Below are 21,541 nucleotides of genomic sequence, written 5' to 3' on the forward strand. Positions count from 1 at the left end.
CCTCCCAGGGCCATTTCCCCAAAGACACAATTTTTATTGAAGCCACACCTTGAGGGGGAGCTGCCTGAACTGCATTAGACATTCAGTTCACGTGGAAGACAGGGTGAGAACAGGGGAGGGTAGGACAAATAGAATTTGAGGAGGTTCAATTCATGACAGCAGCAACTACTTCTTAAATGCCTGCTACACATACACCCCAGGCCTCCACTCTTCTCTTCAATTTAATCTGTGCAGTGACCCTTTGGAAGATGTGGAAACTAAGGGTCAGAGAGAGTAGACAATTTACTCATCATGCGTTATGAACCTGCCATGCCAGCCAGTGGTGAGGAAAGCCTCCATCAACTGTGTCATCAGTACAGTCACATGGATCCCCAGTTTATAGACCAAGGCTCAGAGAGCTTGTCTGGCTGATGAGAAAGAATGATGGAACCCAGCCCTGCATCTTCTGACACCAAGTTCCAAATGCTTTCCAGGCAATTCTCCATACTTTTTCTTTTTAATTTAATTTTTAAGTATACATCAATATAATGTTCTTTGAAATATTAAACCATACAGATATGGTTACTGTCAACCCAAGAAGTAATCACAGTTATGAGTTTGATGTTTATCCTTCCAGAACTTTAAAAAATCTCATACATGTATCATACCATCATTTAGTGGGTGTGTTTACACAAATGGTATCTTAAGATGGGTATCACCCTGCAACTTGCCTTTCTCACTCAAAAATCTGGTAGTACCTACACCAATTCATTCCTTGCATGTTCCATGTTCAAGACACTTAGGTTGCTTTCATTTTCCAAAATTGCTAACGAGGTTGTGATAAACATCCTTGGTCGGCTTCCCAGGAGATAGGCTTGTGTTTTGCTAAAGTGGCTTCCGAGAAGCAGAGCTGTGAGTCATAAGTGGTGAGGGTTTTCGAAATTGGTTCCACCTGAGTGTATCAATTGGCTACACTGTGAATTGGACGATCTCTGGGTTCCAGAATGGGTGGGCTCAGAATGTGGGCACAGGCCAAAAAGGGACCACAACTTCCATCACAGCTCTGGCCAGGTGTGGCCCAGCAGGCAGAGCTTCAGGACACACTCGCCTTGTGGAAAAAGAGAAACTGCCTCAGGTAAGGAAAGGCTGCCTTGGGGCTGACGGTGAACCATTTAGCTGGCTGTTCAGGGTCCTGGAAGGAGAAACACCAGAAGATGGAGAACACGGAATCTAAAAAGACTCGTGTATTATGGGCAGGCCTGGACCCCTTCTCTGCTCAGATAATGGCCAGGGTGGCCTGGGCAGAACACTGGTGGATCTATGGCACCGCACCCAGGGCCATCTGCACGGTGAGTTCTTTCTCAAAGAGAGTCCAGGAGCACAACATTCCTCAGCTAGGATTTACCTCTAAAAATTGATGGAAGTGCAATTTAAAACAGGCAAGTCCGTGTATGGAGAGCTCGCTAAGTAAATATGACGCATATGGAATAAAATACCACGTAGCCACTGATAACCATGTATTCTGTTTATTATCACAACAAATAATTCACAACAATGACCTCATGAAAATGTGGGTCACAGAGCACCATGGATGAAATGATCCCATTTACATGACTGTAAACACACACCCACATGCTAACGTACACACATGTACGTGTACTGGAGGGAGGAGGTGTGGAGCTATCACCAAAGTGGATGGGGGGGGATGGTTACCTGTAGTTTTTACAATAAGCATTTATGGTTTTTACAAAAACACCAAAGCTATTACTAATTTTAATTTAGAAAACACAACGAAGTTACTTTTAACAGACACTTTAAGTCATTTGGCAAACCTTGGTTTTCCTCCCAACAACAGCTCAGCCGCCGCCATCAAGAAGGGAACCCACCTGAGAAATGCCCGCCCTCCCCATGTCCCCTGAAATCCAGGAAGGAGCTGGGGCGAGAGGTCTGCTGTCCTAGACCAGGTTGAAATCCCTGCCCTTTCCTTTCTCACGTGGTCTGCCATTCTAGAAAGTGTTCTCCAAATCACTCTTTAAAAAAAGAGTTCACATACCAGGAAGAGCAGGGAGGTACTTTTTCAATCATCTCAGAGGAAGGGATGAGTCCCACCTGTGGACCCCCAGGCAGTTGCCCTCCCCCTCCTCTGGGACACCTACTCAGGTTTCTCAGATCCATCTGCAAGGCGGCATCTGGCATCACAGTGACCAGAACCTTCCGTGAGACCCTCTGACGTCGGGCGCCCATCGGCAGCCCAATCAGGCCTTCAGCAGGGCGATCTTGTGTTCCGGAACAGAGTCTTCGCTGCCATTGTAGGGCTGGGTCCCTGGTTCTTGCTTCAGGTATTTCTCTGCAGAAAACACAAGGTTTCCAAACACTAAAAAAGCGAAGTGAGGATAGGTCAGTTCAAAGAATGGGATTAAAGGCTGGCCTTTTGGGGTCCTCAAGGCTGGGCAGTTAAGGTCCCTGGGCCAATGTCTCCAGCCCTGGGCCAGTTTCACCTAAGTCTCCACCAGCACCTCACCACTCTCCATGCCACGATAACCCTCCTCACTGCTGGGCGGGTTCCATGGTGTGGCTGGGCCCAATCTGCTTATCCAGTTCCTGTGGATCAGCATCTGGCTGCCTTAGCAGCAACATGGATGAAACGCACAGACACCAAGTTGAGCCAAGGAAGCCAAACACAAAAAGAATCCTCTTGATCCCACTACATGAAGTTCCGGAACAGGCTACACTGCCCAATGGGGGAAGAAATCAGAGCAGTACTTACCCCTAGTGGGGGTCACTGGAAGGGAGAAAAGAGGGAACTTTCTGGAACGATGGAGACAAGCTACATCCTGACTGGACGCCCATTGCATCCATGTGTCAGGACTCAAACTCACATTTAGGATCTGTGTGTTTCACTGTATGTAAACTGTGCCTCAATTAAAAACGCACACACAGTCCCAAAACATAAAACCCCAGAGCAGGAAGTCCCCCTGACAACCTGTCCACTGCCTCACCCTCGTCCGAGTGCTCCCCACTCTTGGACTCAAGCACTGACCCTCCCATCTCCCAGGGTTTGTCCTGCCGTCCTGGCCCTGTGGGGTGCAGGCAGCCAGGCTGCCATGGCTCTCACTCTGATGACCGGCCACACCCACCTGCTTCTTCCAGGGTGCAGAAGTACAGGACGCCCTTTAGGTCAGCTGACAGCAGGACACGGAGAACGGGGACCTGTGGGACAAACGGTGATTCCAGGTGGGAATGCTCCTGCCCTAGCAAGCCACGTCACAGGCTAACTTACATCTCTGTAAGAGGAACACTTCTTTTTTTTTTTTTCTTTCTGGTACGTGGGCCTCTCACTGTTGTGGCCTCCCCCGTTGCGGAGCACAGGCTCTGGACGTGCAGGCTCAGCGGCCATGGCTCATGGACCCAGCCGCTCCGCCGCATGGGGGATCTTCCCGGACAGGGGCACGAACCCATGTCCCCTGCATCGGCAGGCGGACTCTCAACCACTGCGCCATCGGGGAAGCCCAAGAGGAACACTTCTTAAGTGAATACCTTCTAAAGGACACGGAGATGAGTGCTCTGCAAATACAACACATGATGTAACAGACACAAGCAGAGCTCTGCAGCCAGATGCTGCAGGAATGGAGCCCAGCCACCTTCCTCACTGTGTGACACTGGGCAAGTCACTCAGATTCTCTGGGCCTTGGCATCCTCACCTCGACATGGGGACGGTGACAACACAGACCTCACAGGCTACTTTGAGAGCAAATGCCGACACCCACCTGCAGGCCAATGAGGGCGAGGGTGGCGCCCCGCTTGTGGAAGTCCTCCAGGAGCTCCCCGAGCCCCAGCACCACCGTGTAGTCAATGTTGCAGATGTGGGTGCAGTCCAGGGCTGCAGAGCGTGGCGGGGAGGCTGGGGGGACAGGGGAGTGGTCACACAAGGCAGAGGCTGCCAGCAAAGGCTCTGGCCAGGGGCATGGGGCCGAACAAGGCCATAAAGAGCTCCTCCCCAGTGGGGACGGGAAAGGGAAACAACAAGGACCCAAAACATTAGCTGTTTGGAGAGAGCAACAACCATTTCCTTTATAGGGCAGGCAAACAGACCCCTTTCTCCCCTAAATATCAACTCCTGGAAGGAGTGGGCCCTCCGGGACACGTGTTGGGGAACTGCCACCCTTGCTGCACGCACACGCGGTGGGGGGTTGTCCAATGGACGCCACTCTGAGACGCCCGAGACCCCCAGGACCCAAGGACGGGAGAGCTCCTTCCTGACAGCTGAGAGCAGGGTCTTGGGGTCCAGCAGGAACCCCTGCTGAGAGGGTGGCGGGGAGCTGGGGGTGACCGCAGCCCATCTGACCACGTACTTTCCAGAGCTCGACTCAGTAATGCCTCCCGGAGGGTTTCGATCGCAGGGAAGTGCAGGCCGCTCGCCGGCTGCAGGACCAGCATCGGGCCCTCTGACACCTGGGGACAGTGCGGGGAAGCCAGTGAGCCCTGGAGGCAAGTTCAACAGGGCAGCTCTTCCAGGCCTAGGGTGGACAGGAGGGTGCAGAGCTGGCGGGACCCCCACCTGCGCCACAGCACCATGCGCAGCAGGACAGCACTGTGGGGTTATAACCGGAAGGTCAAACCATCCGCTAGGTGAATGGTCACTTGGCAGTGCCTCGGGCCACAATCACACCAAGAGCTCAAAATGCAAGACAGTGGGGTCAAAGGGTCTGCCCATGGCATGCTTCACCACACCGGGCCCCCTGAGGACAGCAGGTCCCCCTCAGGGAGACCCGATGGGCTACCTGTATCTTGGGTCTGGCCACGGAGTGCAGGAGAATCAGCATGGACACCAGGGTCCCTGCCAGGATGCCGTACTGGACCTCCCAGAAGCAGAGCAGGAATGTCACGCAGAGGGGCAGCAAGTCCAGCCCTGGGAGAGGGGTTCCAGCTGAGGAATGGCCCCTCCTCAGTGAGCTCGGCTCCCAGCTACCCGTGCCCCCTGACAAGAGACACCTCGTGCGTGGCTTTCCTCATAATGAGTGAAGGTGTCATGGACTCCAAACAGCTCCCGAGGGACCCCCATCCAAAGACCTGGGGTCTGATGCTTCTGACAGGCCATGCCAGCTCAAGGATGTGTCAGAGGCAAGATATCCCTCCCTACCTGGGCGAGGGGCCCTTAAGACCTCCCTGGTCGGCCTGGTCTCCTGCCCCTGGGAAGAGGTCCCAGTGGGCATGTCTCAGGAGACCAAGGACAAAGGGATATGAGGACCAGGGAGGCACCGAGACTTCTCTTAGATGTAGAAGCCACATAAATCCCTTAACTGCTTTGAAAAACAAAAGAGGACAAAAACTTGTTATGGTAAAGGAATTGTATGTAGGTTCCGGGGAACCTTGAGCCGCTATGACCAGTGGAGAAAGGGAGGCTATGACACGGGCCCTGCTGGTCACCCCAAAGCCCCCGTCTCTCCCCCAGCTGGGCCAGCCTAGGCAGCAGCCAATGACAGAGGGAGGATCATCGATAACCTTGGTGCCGACGGACAGGAGATACATACTCTTCACTCTCCAGAGCGTCCCCACGATCTTGGTGTCGAACAGGGGGACCACGGCCATGATGATGACAGCAGCCAGGGCAGACTTGGGGATGTAGTAGAAGAGTGAGGTCAAGTAGTCGAGTGACAGCAGCACCAGGGCTCCTGCAGGGGCGTGGGGTGCTGTGAGCTCATGGCCCTACCACCCCGCCTCCCACCCAGCATGGCTGTGTGCCCCTGCTCTGGGGCACACAGCCAGGAGCCAGAGCCGATGGCACCCACACCCTGGTTTCCCTCCACTCCTTTCCTCCTGTCTCACTGTGGCGGACACAGGGGGAACACAGTGTCTGTGAAAGGGGTGCTCACCCGTCATCAGGCCCCCTGCTGGGGTGCACACCCCTGACTGGGCATTCACAGCCGTCCTGGAAGGCAACAGAGACCCATTAGTGGCTGTCGAGCCGGGAGAGCACGGGAGGCGAGGGCCCACATGCTGTGGCTGGGATGGGGGATCCGGAGGGAACAGGAGGACCCACCAACGTCGCCACCTAGTGGAGAGGCTTAGACACTGGCGCGCTGAGTCCTCTCTCCAGGGAGACTCTTGGGCTTTCTCAATTAACCCAAAATAATGGATCGGTACATCTGAGAGAGGCCTGGTTGTAAATCCAAATGTCCAACAGGGGAGCCATAAATTAAAACTCTCTGTTACGGGCTGAACTGCATCCCACCCTCCCCCACAATTCAAATGTTGAAGCCCTAACCCCAAACACCTCAGGAAGTGACTGCATTTGGAGAAAGAACCTTCGAAGTGGTGACTAAGTTAATATGAGGCGTTTAGTGTGGGTTCTACTCCAGTGTCCTTATTCGAAGAGGAAAATGGGACACACAGAAGCCAGGATTCACAGACACAGAGGAAAGGCCACTTGAGGACACGGAGAAGGCGGCCATCTGCAAGCCCAGGAGAGAGGTCGCAGGAGAACCAACCCTGCCGGCACCTTGATCTTGGACGTCCAACCCCCCAAACTGTGAAAAGTAAATGTTTGTTTAAGCCGCCCAGCCTGTGGTATTTTAAGACAGCTCTGGCAAAATAATACACCCCCCAACAATGGAATCCCCCGCTACCACTACAAACGAGGATACAGACGCTTATTTTTACTGATATGGAAAAATGCTGACGATAATCTGTCCAGTGGGGGGGAATATATATACGTGTATAAGTCATACGTAGATACACGTACACATACGTGCAGATGCATGTACGTATCAACAAAAAAAAAAACATAAAAGGAGAAACACCATAATTCTAACAGTGGAATTAGAGGTTAATTTTGCTTCTTTTTCATATTGCCTATTTGAAAAACTATATTCCAACCCAAATGCCACGAGCTTTCTCTGCCTAAGAACTGGTCCTCAGACCACATTTCCCTTTGCCGCCACCAAGGTGACAAGAGAACCACGACTTGATTCCCACAACAGTACAAGACTCCGCCTCCCCCACGCGTCCCATACCCCCAACCGTGACCTGTGCCCACCCATATTCCTTCAGAAATAAATGTTGTCTGTACATTTCCACGAAAGCCTTCTAAAAAGTCACCTTTAACCTGTGTGGAGTTATGCAGAAATTTCATTAATTGGTTAAATACTCACAGAATTTTTCCTGTATCCACTATATACAAGGAATTGTGCTAGATTACCAGGGGACACAAAATATGACCTTGACTGAACAAGCTCACAACCTAGTTATGCCAACAAGAGCATATAAAAAACAGTTAGAGGTTTTACTGAATAAACGCTGTTATAGCACCTACCAAGTCCCTAGCATCATTCTACGTGATTTCCTTTAAATCCTCTAAATAACTTTCCAAGACAGGCCCCGTCTTGATTCTGCTTTACAGACGAGGATGCTGAGGTGCGGGAGGTCGAACAGTGTGCCCTGTGCCCCCTCGACGAGGTGGTATGGGGTGTCGGGAAGGTTTAGTGCTCAGGATTGGGTCAGGTTCCAGGACTTGGCCGGAGGGCCGGGCACTGACACCTCCTCTTCTCCTTCAAGCCACAGGCCACCCTCCCGCCCTACCCTCCTGCCTTTCGGGGGTGCCATATGGCAACCCCACTCGAGAGTCTGCCCCTTCCTCAGGCAGAGCCACAGTCCCTCCCACCTCCACTATCTTTCGGGAATTAATAACTCCAGCACCAAGATGCTGGGAGCATTTCCATGCATGGGGATCTTTTTAATGTTAAACTGCAGCACCATGTATCGGGGTAAAGAAAACCAGCCAGGAGGGTGAGGGAAGCAGAGAGAGCCCCCTCCCATCCCCCCACAGACACCGTCACAGCGGACCAAGGGGGAGAGGACCAATGTAGAGAAAAGTGAAAACGGCCTCAGGACGTGGGCAAGGGCCCAGCAGGGGGAACCTGCTGGGTTCTTCAAGCTGGACAAGGACCCCTGTCCTGGGCGGGGACCTCCCTGGAGACGCAGAGAAGGGGGAACGTGGTCACTTACCGGCCAAAGCTGCCTGTGACTGGGTAGGAGGAGAAGAGGGAGCCCAGGGTGTTCGTCAAGCCTGTGGGGAAACGGAAGGAAAAAGCTCATCCAGGACGAGAAGAAGCATAAAATAGAAGAAGGAGAGGGGGAGGAAGGAGATAAAAACCAGAAAGGAAACAGGAAGACGAAGGTGAGAGGAACTACCCAGTGGGGCATCCTATATCTGCTTCTCTCTCCCTCTAGGAAGGTCAAACCATGATCTTTGCCAAGTGCGCTGAGATTGATTCTAGCTATAAAGCAGTTCTGACCCCAGCCTTGCCTGTGTGAGTGAAATATGCCTTTTCCCATGTATAAAAGAAGGAGGAATCCCTCCCGCCCAGAAAGGGGGACGGCTGAGCAAGGCAAGTGTGCACAGACAGGCCTGAAGTGCCCAGTACGCCTGCGGGCATCCCTGCTACTCTGAGTTCCTTCAAACCCACACTTTCACGAGATGACCAGCCAAGGTGAATGGCAGAAGGTCATGGCCAGTAAGCTGCCTTCCCTGTGTGCCTCTGATTAACCTGTACTGGACACAGACATGCCCGGAACCTGGCTGGGACCTCAGAATGGAGGTAACTAGCCCAAGTTCATCGCCATCAGATCGTCAGCACCCACCTCACCCAGGGGCCTTCACAAAGACCACCATGGTCTCCTTGGCTCCGCAAAACCCACAACTGGTCACAGGTTCAAGGCCTGCTCTCGAGACAGCTCAGGTGTCACCTGGGACGCACCGCTCCACAGTCAGGAAGCCTGGGGCCCACCTGAGTCCTCACTCATCCATGCCTGCCCCTCCTGGAGGGAGGCACAGGGCGAGGCACAGGCAGCCAAGATCCCACACAATCAGCAGGCTCACCTGAGATCCTACCTGGACACATTCCTCAGCAACCTGACCCTCGCCCTGGAAGCCCCCACCCCCAGCCCAGGTGGAACATTCCAGGCGTTCCCAGGCACAGAATAGGCCACAGCCCTCAGCATCTGGTGCTCAGTGAGCCTCAGTCAGACACTAGATGTCAGCACCCTACTCCTAGGGATTAAACTGAACCACCTGAGATGGGAGAATGGGCCCCACTCGGGCCAGCTCTGCACCCTGCTTGTCAGCACCTCCACCACCCAGACCCCGAGAGCCACCCGCCACTGGAGTCTCACCGATGGCCAGCAGCTCCTGGTTGGCGTCAATACGGTAATTATTTTGAGAAGCTAAAGAGAACAGACAATAAAAACACTGTCACTAGATACATATCATCAGGAAATTATGAGATGATAAAAACAGGCTACCAATTTCTCCCTACAGCATTGTCTATGTTTGTAAATAGAAAGTATAAACACAGATAAAATATATACATATATGCACACGTATACACGTCTTTGTGTGTTTACAAGAAAAAAAGTAGACGTAGAGGGAAATGTTAGCAGTTAATTGGGGCAGTGAAGGACATTACAAGTGATTCGGGTTTTTTTAATCCATTTCTGAACTTTCAGTATCTTGTGCAACAAACGTGTATTGCTTTTATAATAAGGGAAAGATGTTTTAAACTAAAAAGCTCTCTGGTTGCAAGTTAAGATGCCTAGAAAGTCTCAGATGAGGCCCAGAGACATGAGCGGGAAGATTTAGGGAGAAACTACGGAGCGGCATGAATCTTAAGACAGTGGTTGGTAAACTTTCTGTAAAGGGCCAGACTGTCAGTATTTTAGGTTTTGAGGGTCACACCCTCTGTCACAACTGCTCAGCTCCCCATTATAGCACAAAGCAGCCATACAACACAAAACAAGTGAACAACAGACCATCTTCCAATAAAACCTTACTTGTGAACTGAATTACAAAGTTCATATACTTTTCATGTGTCATCAAATCCGAACCTTCTTTAGATTTTTTTCAAACATTTAAAAATGCAAAAGCCATTTGCAGGTGATGGGCAGCAGGCTGTGCTTTACTAAGCCTTAATTTAAAAGCATGACAAGCTTTACAAATGAGCACAGAAGTCAGGTGACTCCAAAAGAAAATGGAGAGTTTTCTAAGTAATAGACAAGATGAGTAAAATCTGTCACATGCAGATTCCGAGATACGCCCCTCCAAATTTAAAAAAAAAAAAAGGATCAGAAAAATAAAAACTGAACAAGAAAAATGTGAGCTGAACAGGTCACAAACTGAAATGTAGCGTGGTCTTGAGCAACTGCTGGCGTTTGGAAAGAAAAACCCTTTAGAATGAACACTGGTTTACAGTCTCCTTGGAATGGTCTAAGGATCCAGATGCTGGAACTTCAGAGAAGGAAACATAATGCTGGCACAACCCGGGCTGGGCAGTGAACACAATTTAGGTAATCATAGTAACATACGTGTCATATATCTGAATTTTAACCTTTAGAGTCAAATTAGATCCAAACAAAGGACTTAACCCTCTTACAGAACAGAAGAAACACATCATCCTCATGGACAACACAGAACAAAAGTCCAGGGACCTATGACTGAAGCAGGGACACATGAAAGGTTTGGCAGCCTCAGCTCAGGCGGAGGGAATCAGTATTGAGCAGCAAACATATAAGTAGATTAACGCTTCCCAGCCTCTCCAGGGGTCGGGAGGGGAGAGGCCAGGTGTGCTCAGACACACGGAAAGGGCACCTTGTCAAATTTTTAGGAATTCTGCTAACAGGGTTATCAAATACAGCTATTATTACCAATTAAATGACAGCTGTCAATTAAATAAATTATATTAAAAACAAAGATAATACTTAAAAAAATAATACTTTTAAAAAAGCACATAGTACTCGGATAAAAATTCAAAATTTTAAAAATCAAAGCAGATAAAAAGCAAGCAGGAGAGCAGGCAAGCAAGGCAAGCTGGGCTCCGGGTTGAGGTGCCAGGGAGGGCGTGGGTGGTGAGCATCTTACCAAAGGATTTGGCCACTGCGATGCTCTCCAGGAGACCCATCAGGGGCACCACGGCCAGCCCGGCCCCCATGCCCTGAGAGAGGAGAGAGGGATGGTGAGTGACCCTCTGGGGAAGGACAGAAGAGGTCTGACCTGTCAGTGACCTGATAAGGCAGGCACTGGCTCGTCCATGTCTGACAGAAGCGAACATACTTCAGCTGCAGGGCTGTGAGCTCACACTGCAAGGAACATGACACACAGCAGAACACAACAAATTCCTGCTCTGCCAGCGTCCACGATGGCAGGAACACCCCTGGGCTCAAAGTAGAAAAATAAATGTGGTGCCCTTTGAGGTTGTGTCTAATCTGGAACTCATTCCTACCTGTCCCTGCACCAGAGACGCCCCTTCCTGAGGACAGCAGTCCTAGCTGAGTTCAGAGCTGCCCGACACTAAGTGGATGCATTAGAAGATAGAACCAGGCCCAGGGGCGGCTGCGGCCTCAGCCAAGATGGCCTGGCTCCTTGTCTCTACCCACCTGTACCATCTCGGTGAAGGAGATTGTCCCGTTGGCAGTGGTCACTGAGAAGGGAGGGATGTGGGCATCAGGGAGCCCCTCGGGTGTCTTCCCAGTTAGAACAAAAGGCTGGTATCCAGTCACCTGGAAGGAGTATGCGACCAGGGCAGCAAAGGAGACCACCAGGGCGTTGCGAGCTAGGAGAGGGGGAGAGACTGTCAGTGAAACCTGGATCGTCTGGGTAACTGGGGCAAATACACCTCAGGAGGTGGAAGACCTCACCCCAGCCTGGGAAACAGCATGGATACAAGCAACCGTATGGCAGGCATGAACACATGACACCATGAAAAACGCACAATGGGGAAACAGAGGAGTGGTGACACACAGGGCCAGCACGCATATCATCTACTGGTCACCAGTAACTGCATGGTCAAAGGCAGAGCTGGAAAGACTTTGAGATAAGATCTCCCAAGGTGATGCCACTTTGAAGATGGAGAAACAGAGCAGGTTTACTCTGCTGCCTAAAACAGCTAAAAAGTGGACAAAATACATGGAACAACAGTGTCCGCGTATATATACCCAAATATCTCCCAAACTGACCTTCTAGAAATGAAAACCATAACATCTGAGGCAAAAAATACACTGAATGGATTCAAGACAGATTAGATATTACAGGGAAAAGACTAGTGAAACTGAAGATGTAGCAACAGAATCTCCTCAAAATGAAACACACAGAAGAAAAGAGAGACTGAAAAATCGTACAAAGCATCAGTAGCTGTGGAACAATTTCAAATAACCTAATACGCGTCAGAGTCCACAAAGGAAGACCGCGGAGTGGCATGGGGAGACAGCACAAGGATTTGAAGAAATAATGGCTGAGTATTTTTCCATGGGGAGACAGCACAAGGATTTGAAGAAATAATGGCTGAGTATTTTTCCAAATTTGATAAAAACTGCAAATCTGCATAACCAAGAAGCTCAGTGAATTCCAAGGACAAGACACATGGAAAAAAAAAAAAAAACTACAACAAGGCACATCATAATCAAACTGCCTAAAGCCAATGATAAAGAAAGTATCTTAAAAGCAGCCAAAGAAAAAGGTCATATCTAGAGGAATGAAAGTAAGAATGACAGCAGACTTCTTGTAGGAAACAAAGCAGGCCAGAAGACAGGAGAACAGCATTTTTAAAGTGTGGAGGAGGAAAAAAACTGTCTAGAATTCTATGTCCAGCAAAGCTACCCTCCAAAATGAAAGTAAAACATTGACTATTTTGGACATACAAAAGCTGAAAGAATTCATCACCAACAGGCCTGCACTACAGGAAACAATATAGAAGGTTCTCCAGGCAGAAGGAAAATGATACAGATGGAAATCTGGATCTACACAAAGGAATGAAAAGCACCAGAAGGATGTATAATGTGGGAAGATATAACAGACTTTGTTCTCATTACTTATACATCTTTAGAAGTAACTACAAATTTAAAGTGGAAACAATAATAACGACTGAGGGATTTAATACACATGTTGAAAATAATATATGACAACCATAGCACAAAGATTAGAAGAGGAGAAATGGATGTATCTGGTCATAAGGTTCTTATATCAACGTGAAGTTAGAATGTATACTGTATTAAGATACAGATGTATACGATAAACCCTAAAGTAACCACCAAAAACAAACAAGCAAAAACAAAAACACACACACAGCAGTTATAGCCAATAAGCCAATAAAGGAAATAAAAAAAGAATCATAGAAAAATACTCAATCCAAAAGACGGTAGAAAGAGAGGGAAAAGGGAACAAAGAAGAAATGAGACAATAGGAAACAAAGAGCAATATGGTAGATCTAAAGCTAAATACATCAATCATCACATGGAATGTAAACATTACCCCACCCCCCAATGAAAAGGCAGAGATCATCAGATTGTATTAAAAAACAAAACCCGTCTATATGCTTCCTACAAAAAAACACACTTCAAATATAAAGACACAAATAAGTTAAATAGGTTCAAAGTAAAAGGATGGGAAAACATATGCTAATACTAACCAAAAGAAAGCTGGAGCAACTCTACATGAAAGTAGAGTTCAGAGCAAAGAATGTTACCAGGATAAAAGGGGTCATTTCCAGAGAAAATTATAATTCTACACATGTATGTACGTACAACGTTTGTTCTCTGACTGTAATGGAATTACGTTAGAAATCAGTAGCAAAATACTAATTAAAAAATCCCCAAATATTTGGAAACTAATTCCTAAAAGGCTCCTGGTTCAAAGGATAAATAATCCACAATTCAAAAGAGAACTCAAAATGGAAACTAGAAAAGTATTTAGAACTAAGTGAAAATGAAAACACAACCTATCAAAATTGTGGGATGCAGCTAAAGCAGTGCTGAGTGGGAAATTTATGACCCTAATCACTATACTGGAAAAGAAGGAAGGTCTCAAAGACCTCAGCTTCCGCCTTAAGAATCTAAAAAAGAAATGTAAATTCAAAATCAGCCAATGCAAGGAAATAATAAAGATCAGTTCAAAATCTACTAATGAGAAAACAAAAGCAATAGAAAGATCAATGCAATCAAAAGTTTGTTCTGTGAGATAAATAAAATCGATACACTTCTAGATCAATTGATCAGGAAAAAGGGCAAGTGACCTGGGAGCAAGTTCTCACTCTGCCTGCTCCTAGCTATGTGACGTTGAGAAGTCTTATTTGGTTTGTCTGTTTTACCTTTCAGAGCCTCATTTTCCTCACTGGCAACAACAGGGAATATAATATCCCATCCTCAAGGCTGCTATAAGAATCAAAAGAAGTGATGTTTGTAAAATGCTTTATAAGCCATCCATCACTGTATGTCAGATTACAGCTCATTCAATTTCTGCAAGTCTCTACTTTTTCATCTGCAAAAGGGTAGAAATGACAACTGTTCCACCTACCCCACAAGAGTGTTCTGGGGCTAAACAAATTCTCTACAAATTGCTAAACAAACACAAAGTACTACTATAGGTTAACCTGTCCTCACTCAGCTAAAATACAAGCTAAAACAATGACTTTTTAACAAACATAGTTGGGAGGAGCTCAGTAACTAGTTTCTTAAGGACACACCACATATTCTGGAGAGAACTAAGACAGTAGTCCCTGAGAAGCCTACAGGGTTTTGGAGCAGCATTTTTCAGACCTCGATGTGCCTACAAGTCAGCTGACAAGCATGTTAATGTGCAGATTCTGTGTCAGAGGTCTGGGTGGGCCTGAGAATCTGCATTTCCAACAAGTTCCCAGGGGATGCCTGTGCTGTTGGTCAGAGGCCACACTTTGAGTGTTAAGTTTTAGGGAACAGAGCCTGTTTTCACTATTTTACAGATGACTGTACTAAAGCTCATGAAATTTTGACAAGTTACTCATGCAAGTGCCAGGTAAGTGGCTAAACTAGGTCTTGAAACCAGCAGTTTCCCCATAAACCTAGTGCTCTTCCACCCTCCCAAGCGCTCAGCATTTACTCATGGCCTCCGGGCTGCAGAATAGGGTCTGGTGAGCGACTCTGGGGACTGGGGACCAGCTGGAGAAGCTGGAAGTGACTCAAGGGCTGAAATCTAGCCTCCCTCCCACAACTGGCTGGATTTCATGGCCGAGGAGTAGGGCCAAGTGGGATGATTTCCATTCCCCTCAGCTCTGGAAAGGACCAGTAGATATCAATGCTTCCTTGCTTTGCTGTACCTGCCATTCTCTCTCTGTGTCACCTACTGGCAGCTCAGTGGAGAGATGTCCATCCCCACCCCCACCCCCGAGATGGCCTTTCAACCAGCCAATGGTTCCACTAACTCTCCTCATCTTGCCGCCTTTTACTTCAGCCTTTCTTTACAGATCCTCTGGTTAACTGCGATTCAACCTGCTGATTCCAGGCCTGAAGCAAAATGTTTACCCTTTGCAGCTGCACAATTAAAACAGGACAAGTTTGTCGCAGTGGAACTTGTTTTCTCCGTCAGAGACCTGCCAGAGTTTCTCAACCTTAGCACTGAAGACACCTTGGGCCAGATCCTTTTTTTGCCGTGGGACACTGTACACTGCAGGATGTTTAGTAAAATCCCTGGCCTCCACCCATCAGAAGCCAGAAACAATCTGGCCCAGTAGTGTCAACCAAAAATGTCTCTGAACATTGCCAAGTGTCCCCCAGGGGCACGGGGGAGCAAAATCATCCCTAGCTGAGAACTGCTGCTGCTAAACAGAGTTCTCAGCCCTGGATGCGTGTCAGAACCACTTAGCGAGTGACGTGAAGATCTCTAGGGGTGGAATTCGGGTTCCTGCGGTGGCTACAATGTGACGCCAGGTTGTGCGGAACAAATCTGGACATGGTCCCTCAGCCAGAAGGCCCCCTCACCTGTGGTGGCAGTCCAAACCAACCCGTGGCTGAGCCGCACGCCAGTGGGCATCTCGGGATGGACGGGAGGCACGTGGTCCCGCATCAGCTTTAGCACGAGCAGCAGCAGCATGCAGACCAGTCCCAGCACTGCATCGCCCACCCTGCAGACAGACACCAGTCACCGCCCAAACCTGCTGATAGCACAGGCCTTCTTCTAGCCTTTCGGTGCTGCTTCTGCTGGAAAACTTTCTCTCTCGAATGCTCTTTTTGTTTTTTCCTAAGTAACCTGTGACCCTGTTCCATTTCAAAACTTTATTCGAAACTTAGTAGGTACACAGGCCCTGGGAGTTGAAGCCCAGATCACGGGGTAGCCGTAGGTGCGCTACCAGCTCACGTTTTTAGTTCCATAGCTCTCTGGGCTACACACGTCTCGTCAGTTCCGCGAAATTCACTCCTGACTGCCTAAGACGCTCTCTGACTGGTCCATCTCCATCTCCACTGCCCCTCCATGTGGCTGACGCCCACCAGGTGCATCTTATGGGTCAGGAAACCTCAGCAGCAGATCAGAAGGGGAGGAGAGGATGGTCACAGGGTCTCCCCGACTCCCTCCAGGCAGCTCCCCCTACAGCTGCCCCCAGGTCACTTCTTCCTCTTGCCCCTCCAGCCAGAGAGGTGTTCTGGCCTCCAGCTGGGCTCGTCGAGCTGCATCTCCTATTTGTCCCTTTAACCTGCTTGCTCCCTGAGAGAAGCCCCTCCACTTGAGTGATGTGCTTTCTGCAGGAACTCTCTCCACCTGCCACCTGTCCCCTGGCGCCTGCATGTCTGTTGGCCTCTGCCTTCCCTTGCCCTGTGGTTATCTTGCTCACTGAACTATGAACTCCTTGAATGAGAGACCACCTGCCCTTCCTTCACATGGTCTCTTCTCACTTCGACCACAGCAGAAAGCCCTGTATGGGGTCACGCTGACTGGCGCACTGGACTGACCAGAGCAGAGCGTCTCAAGCTTCAATGTGCCACCTGGGCCTCTTGTTAAGCCGACTGATTCAGCAGGTCTGGGCCGGCCAGACTGTGCTTCTAACCAGCTCCCAGGTGATGCCGATGGTGCTGCTTGCGGGACCCCTGTTTGAGCAGCAAGACCCCAGAGGATTGGAATAAATGCCACCTGGGAGTGGAAATGGGGAGGCAACTGGGAAAGGGATCTAGAAGGAAGAGCTTACTTATGGGGGTGGGGGGAGAAACACAGCCAGCCGGTACCTGGTCTCTCCGATGTTGTGGAAAGTGTAATACACTTGCAGAAAAAACTGCCTGGAGATGTGCTGCAGTCCCAGCAGGTTCTGTCAAACAAGAGATTCTGATTAGACAGCCTTCTGCGATATAAAGGCCCGAAACCCACCCCTTGCAGCATCTCAATACTGTTCCAAACCTGGAACCCCCTACCCCACAAGGGCCCTTCCTGGGGGAAAACATCTCCTGGCTCTCCCGGGCCTATCTGTCCATTCCCAAAGTCCCCAAGGGCAGGAGATCAAAGTTATCCCTCTCGGGGGGAAGTGGGGGCGCTGACGGTATTTCACAATGTTCCAGTTGTTGCACATCTTTGCAAATTACTTTCCTATCTGAGGAAAATCAGTCTGAGTGACTTCAAACCAAGGAGACCGGTTCAACTGCTCCCTGGTCCGGGGAGACCTGCGTGGGCGGTGGTCGAGGGGGCGCCAAGGTCCTTCAGGGAGGAGCACTGAGGGGACCCCGCCAGGTTGGGGGTCCTCAGGTGGGAGAAGGGGCGCCACTCTGTACTTTAGTTCTTTATCTGGTTGGGATCAGAAAGGGAGGTCGAGGCCCAGACTCCCAAGGCAATCAGGCTCCAAGGACCCCAAAACCCACTGTGTACACAGCCCCCGAAGGGGAAGGGCAGACACGGACAGCGGCTTCTGTCCTGGGCAGGGACTCCTGCGTAGGCAAGTCAAGAGGACCCCCACCCCAGCCTAGAGGCTCTCAGATGACTGTCAAGACCTAGTCAAGGTTTTGAAGACAGGGGCCTAGGGGTGCCAAATACGAATGCATAAAGAAGCTACCCTCTCACTGGGTTATGAAAAAAGAACATTCTTGACACTAAAACTGAAAGATAACCTTTCCAAAATAAAGAACAGAACATCCCACGAAACAGCACTTACCAAGCTTACCCTGACATACGTGTATACATAATCTATAGTTCGAATTTACCCACATTGTTCTAGGCTGTTCCTCCTCTTTAAGTGGAGATAATAATAAGCCTACCTCCCAGAGGACTTCTGAGAACTAAACATAGGAAGAGTTTAACCCAGCATCCAGTGACGTGTCAACTACTTTATTCTCTCTCACACGTACCCTCTTCGGCTTCATGTTTTTACTTTCTCATTCGGCCTCCATCCGTGAAGACTGTCAAGGGCCAGACTGAAGCAGAGCCTGACTGTGGGAACCACACCATGGAGAGGCGTGTGTGTGTGTGTGTGTGTGTGTGTGTGTGTGCGCGCGCGCGCGCACACCATGGAGAGGCGTATGTGTGTGTCCCTGAATCTGTACGATTCAGCTCAGTTTCATTCTGCACACCCAAGCACAGCTCCGGGTGGCCACGTTGGAAGTAAAACAGTGCCTGCCTTCCAGGTACACAGAACCCAATGGAAGGAGAGTAAATGATATCCTCAGATAACCAATGATCACTGATTCCAATATTTCTCATATGTGTTTAAACAGAAACATAAAAAAGCACGATATTTGAAAAACATTAAACAAAAAATTGCAAAAGAAAGACATGAAAGTGAAATCACCTAGCTAAATTAGCTTGGGGAGCAATTTGCTTGTCAGAATTTTGGCAGTACACTCGTGACTTGTAAAGGCCCAACGGTTCAATATGCAGTAGGGGCAGGACTCTGCGACGTGAACCAAACACTCACGCAGGAAAACTCCAGCAAGAGTGGGGGCTGTCATTACTGGTCCCCCAAATTACCTGTTGTAGAACTTGGTCATCATTCAGTATCTCCCACAAAGGATGATTTTATCGATGGAGACTCATGCCAGCACGACAGGCTCAGAGCCCCAAAATAGCAAGAGTTTGACCCACACATATCAGGACCTGGCCTTGGTCCTGCTAGCCAGCAGATGCCCCAGGGCCAACTAGGGTGCCTACCTTAATCTGCCCGAAGCCGATGATGATGGCGGCAGCTGAGGTGAAACCTTTAATGACGGGACAGGAGATGAAGTCCAGCAGGAACCCTGGACAACCAAGAGGGAACACCAAGCTGGTCCCAGCCCCACTGGGTCAGTGTGGGCTGGGAGAGGTGGTATGAGTGGGACTGGGTCTAAAGACTAGTGGCATACCCTGTTTGGGCTGGTTTGGAGAGCAGGAAAGAGACTATAGGGACTGAAGCCCTGGGCACTTCTCCAAGTGTCCTGGCCTCTGGGCACAATAGAGGAGAGCTGAGAGCTACCCCTCTTGACACGCACACACACATACACACACACACACGTGGAAAGCCCTTGGAATGCAAAGAAGGAAATGCTGAAGGCAGGGCATCCCCAGAAGAAGGTGCCTTGGTACCCCAGGAACAGCAGAACTGCAACCCCCCGTCCCCATGATAGGAAGGTCTGAGTGTCTTACCCAAGCGCAGGAACCCCATGCCTAATTGGATGCAGCCCGACAGAAAGGCCAGCAGCACAGCATAGGCAGGCTCGCGGAAGGTGTAGAAGGAGACCAGGAGGGACATGATGGCCGTGGGGCCCAGAGTCACATCTCGGGAGGTACCCAGAAAAAAATATACGAAGCACCCCATGAAGGCAGAGTAGAGGCCGTACTGTTGGGCAGAGAGAGCAATGAATATCCAGGAGGCACACGGCACCCGCACAGGGTCCCTGGTGTAGCTGGTTAAGCACAGGGATCTGTGTGGTCCATTGTGTACTCCGGGCACAGCAGCACATACAAGGAGGCTGAACTGCTCACCCTGTTACCCAAGGTTGTGGACCTACAGTGACTACGGGGCCTCTTTCCTACCCACACCCAACTGGGGCCTCATGTCCTTGTGTCTGAGCCTGTGATTCTGAAAAAGCGTTCTTAAAGCCAGAGTGAGTCATCCCACAGGCCCCAGCAGGCAATCCAGAACTAGCCTGGTGCCTGTGCGTGACAAGCATGACAAGAGGGGTTACAGGAGCACGCATCTGCCCAAAGGCAGTCACATGCTCTAGGTTGTAAACTAAGGCTTCTTGGGCTCCATGGGACTGGAGCCCAGGGTGCCCCCTTGTCTGGAGGGAATACTATGCATGCATTTCTACTCTGCTCCGGGGTGAACACTAAGGCCTGGAGTGGGGTCAGGCTAAGGGGAAGGAAAGTGGTGGGCAGCAAGGACACACATCTCACCTGGGGAGGGAGTCCAGCCACCTCGGCATAGGCCAGCGCCTGGGGGATGACTGTGAGCCCGACTGAGATCCCAGCGATGAAGTCCATCTTCAGCGCGTGCCAGGTGTAGTCAGGCAGCCAGGCCAGGAAAGGCAGCCTCTTCTGCATGGTCGCAGTGGACCAGCAGCAGGACATCGGGGCAAAGCCCTTGGGCGGCTTCATAGTAGATGACATGTCTAGAAAGAGTGGGGGGGGCGGGGGGGACACAGACCAGCAGTCAGGGCCTGGGCTTCGGAAAACCCAGCAACAGGGTGACAGTGAGGGTTAGGTCCAGAAACATCAGAAGATGCGCAATCGGTCTCCTCTCACCCAGCGGGGTGGAGCTACATGCGTTAAATCTCCCCTCTCCTTGCTGATCTGAGTCAGGAAGCCAACAGCCTGTGCAGAGAAGGCGTCAACCAAAGGTGGAGTGCCCCCCGCCACCGACTGCTCTCCCTGAACCCCACCTGCCCAGACCCTAGGTGCCTTCTCTTTCTCCATCGACTCTGGCCAGAAAAAATAAATGATTTCTCACTGAGAAATTCAAACACTAATCACTAATTAGACTCAAGGTTTCTCCTCCCAGGAGAATTTGTTTCCTTTTTAAATTCCCCCCCCCCAGGAAATTTAACGGGGAGCAGTGCAGAGAAAAGCAGGCCCACGGAGATACCCACACGTAGCTGGCGAGGAGTGGGTGGGGTGACTGGAGAACCTGAGGTTTTCCAAGTGCGCAGCATAGCAGGCTCCACCCACTACGGCAGACTGCGGCGCTGCGGTGGTGGGAGGGCTCCCATCCTGAAGCTGCGCATCACCCCAACCCCCACCTGTGGCGTCTACATCCTTAGAGAAGCCTTAGGTATTCTAGTTGGTTCTGAAAGAACGTCAGAGGCTCCCTTCAGTAATTCACGGCGCGCATCCCCGAGGGTCCTGGTGCTCCAGGCGCGCAGAGCCCGTCCCAAACCACCCCCAGTCCCGGTGGGGCTGCTCTGGACAGAACCGGCCCCCCACCCCCGAAGCCGCTTGCCCCGTACGCTGAGTTCTAAGGGGAGGGACCCCACACCGTCTGCCGGTCCGTGGCCTGCCGGCCCCAGCAAGGCGGAGGATGGCGGGGACCTGGGTGGGGATGAGGTGGGTGGGGAGCGGGGTCCCCGCGGGACGCGCCCATACCCTCGGACCACTTGCCGCGCCCCCACGTCGGTCGCCCACCAGCAACCCGGCCCGTACCCTGGCAACTCGAGCACCCGGCCCCGGGCCCCGCCGCCGTCAGCCACGCACTCACCGGACGCCACAGCTCGGGGTCTCCCGTCGTCTCCGCAGCGGGTCTGCAGAAACCACAGAGGTTGGGGGAGCGGGATCCGGAGCCGGGGCGGGACCTGGGCGGGTCCTGATGTACACGTGACC

The 21,541-nt window shown here is 50.6% G+C and overlaps 1 protein-coding gene across 2 annotated transcripts; it reads right to left on the bottom strand.

Annotated features, from left to right (window-relative positions):
• Positions 1–1,489: 1,489 nt before the first annotated feature.
• On the bottom strand, positions 1,490–21,528 carry SLC26A11 (solute carrier family 26 member 11). 2 transcript variants are annotated; one of them, XM_059048340.2, is made up of 17 exons: positions 21,420–21,528; positions 20,123–20,337; positions 19,370–19,562; positions 18,899–18,984; positions 16,993–17,072; positions 15,757–15,899; positions 11,407–11,582; positions 10,892–10,964; positions 9,151–9,201; positions 7,984–8,044; positions 5,853–5,908; positions 5,511–5,651; positions 4,761–4,888; positions 4,332–4,431; positions 3,747–3,880; positions 3,117–3,189; positions 1,490–2,326 (listed from the first exon to the last, which is right to left on the bottom strand). In XM_059048340.2, exons 2-17 carry the CDS (start codon positions 20,333–20,335, stop codon positions 2,235–2,237), a joined length of 1,800 nt encoding a protein of 599 aa, XP_058904323.1. In that variant the 5' UTR covers positions 20,336–20,337; positions 21,420–21,528; the 3' UTR covers positions 1,490–2,234. The 2 variants fall into 2 exon arrangements, with proteins under 2 accessions (XP_058904323.1, XP_066876711.1); XM_067020610.1 differs by lacking the exon at positions 21,420–21,528 and adding an exon at positions 20,815–21,239.
• Positions 21,529–21,541: the final 13 nt, after the last annotated feature.

Source organism: Kogia breviceps, chromosome 19, assembly GCF_026419965.1.
Source record: "Kogia breviceps isolate mKogBre1 chromosome 19, mKogBre1 haplotype 1, whole genome shotgun sequence".
Lineage (NCBI taxonomy): Eukaryota > Metazoa > Chordata > Mammalia > Artiodactyla > Physeteridae > Kogia > Kogia breviceps.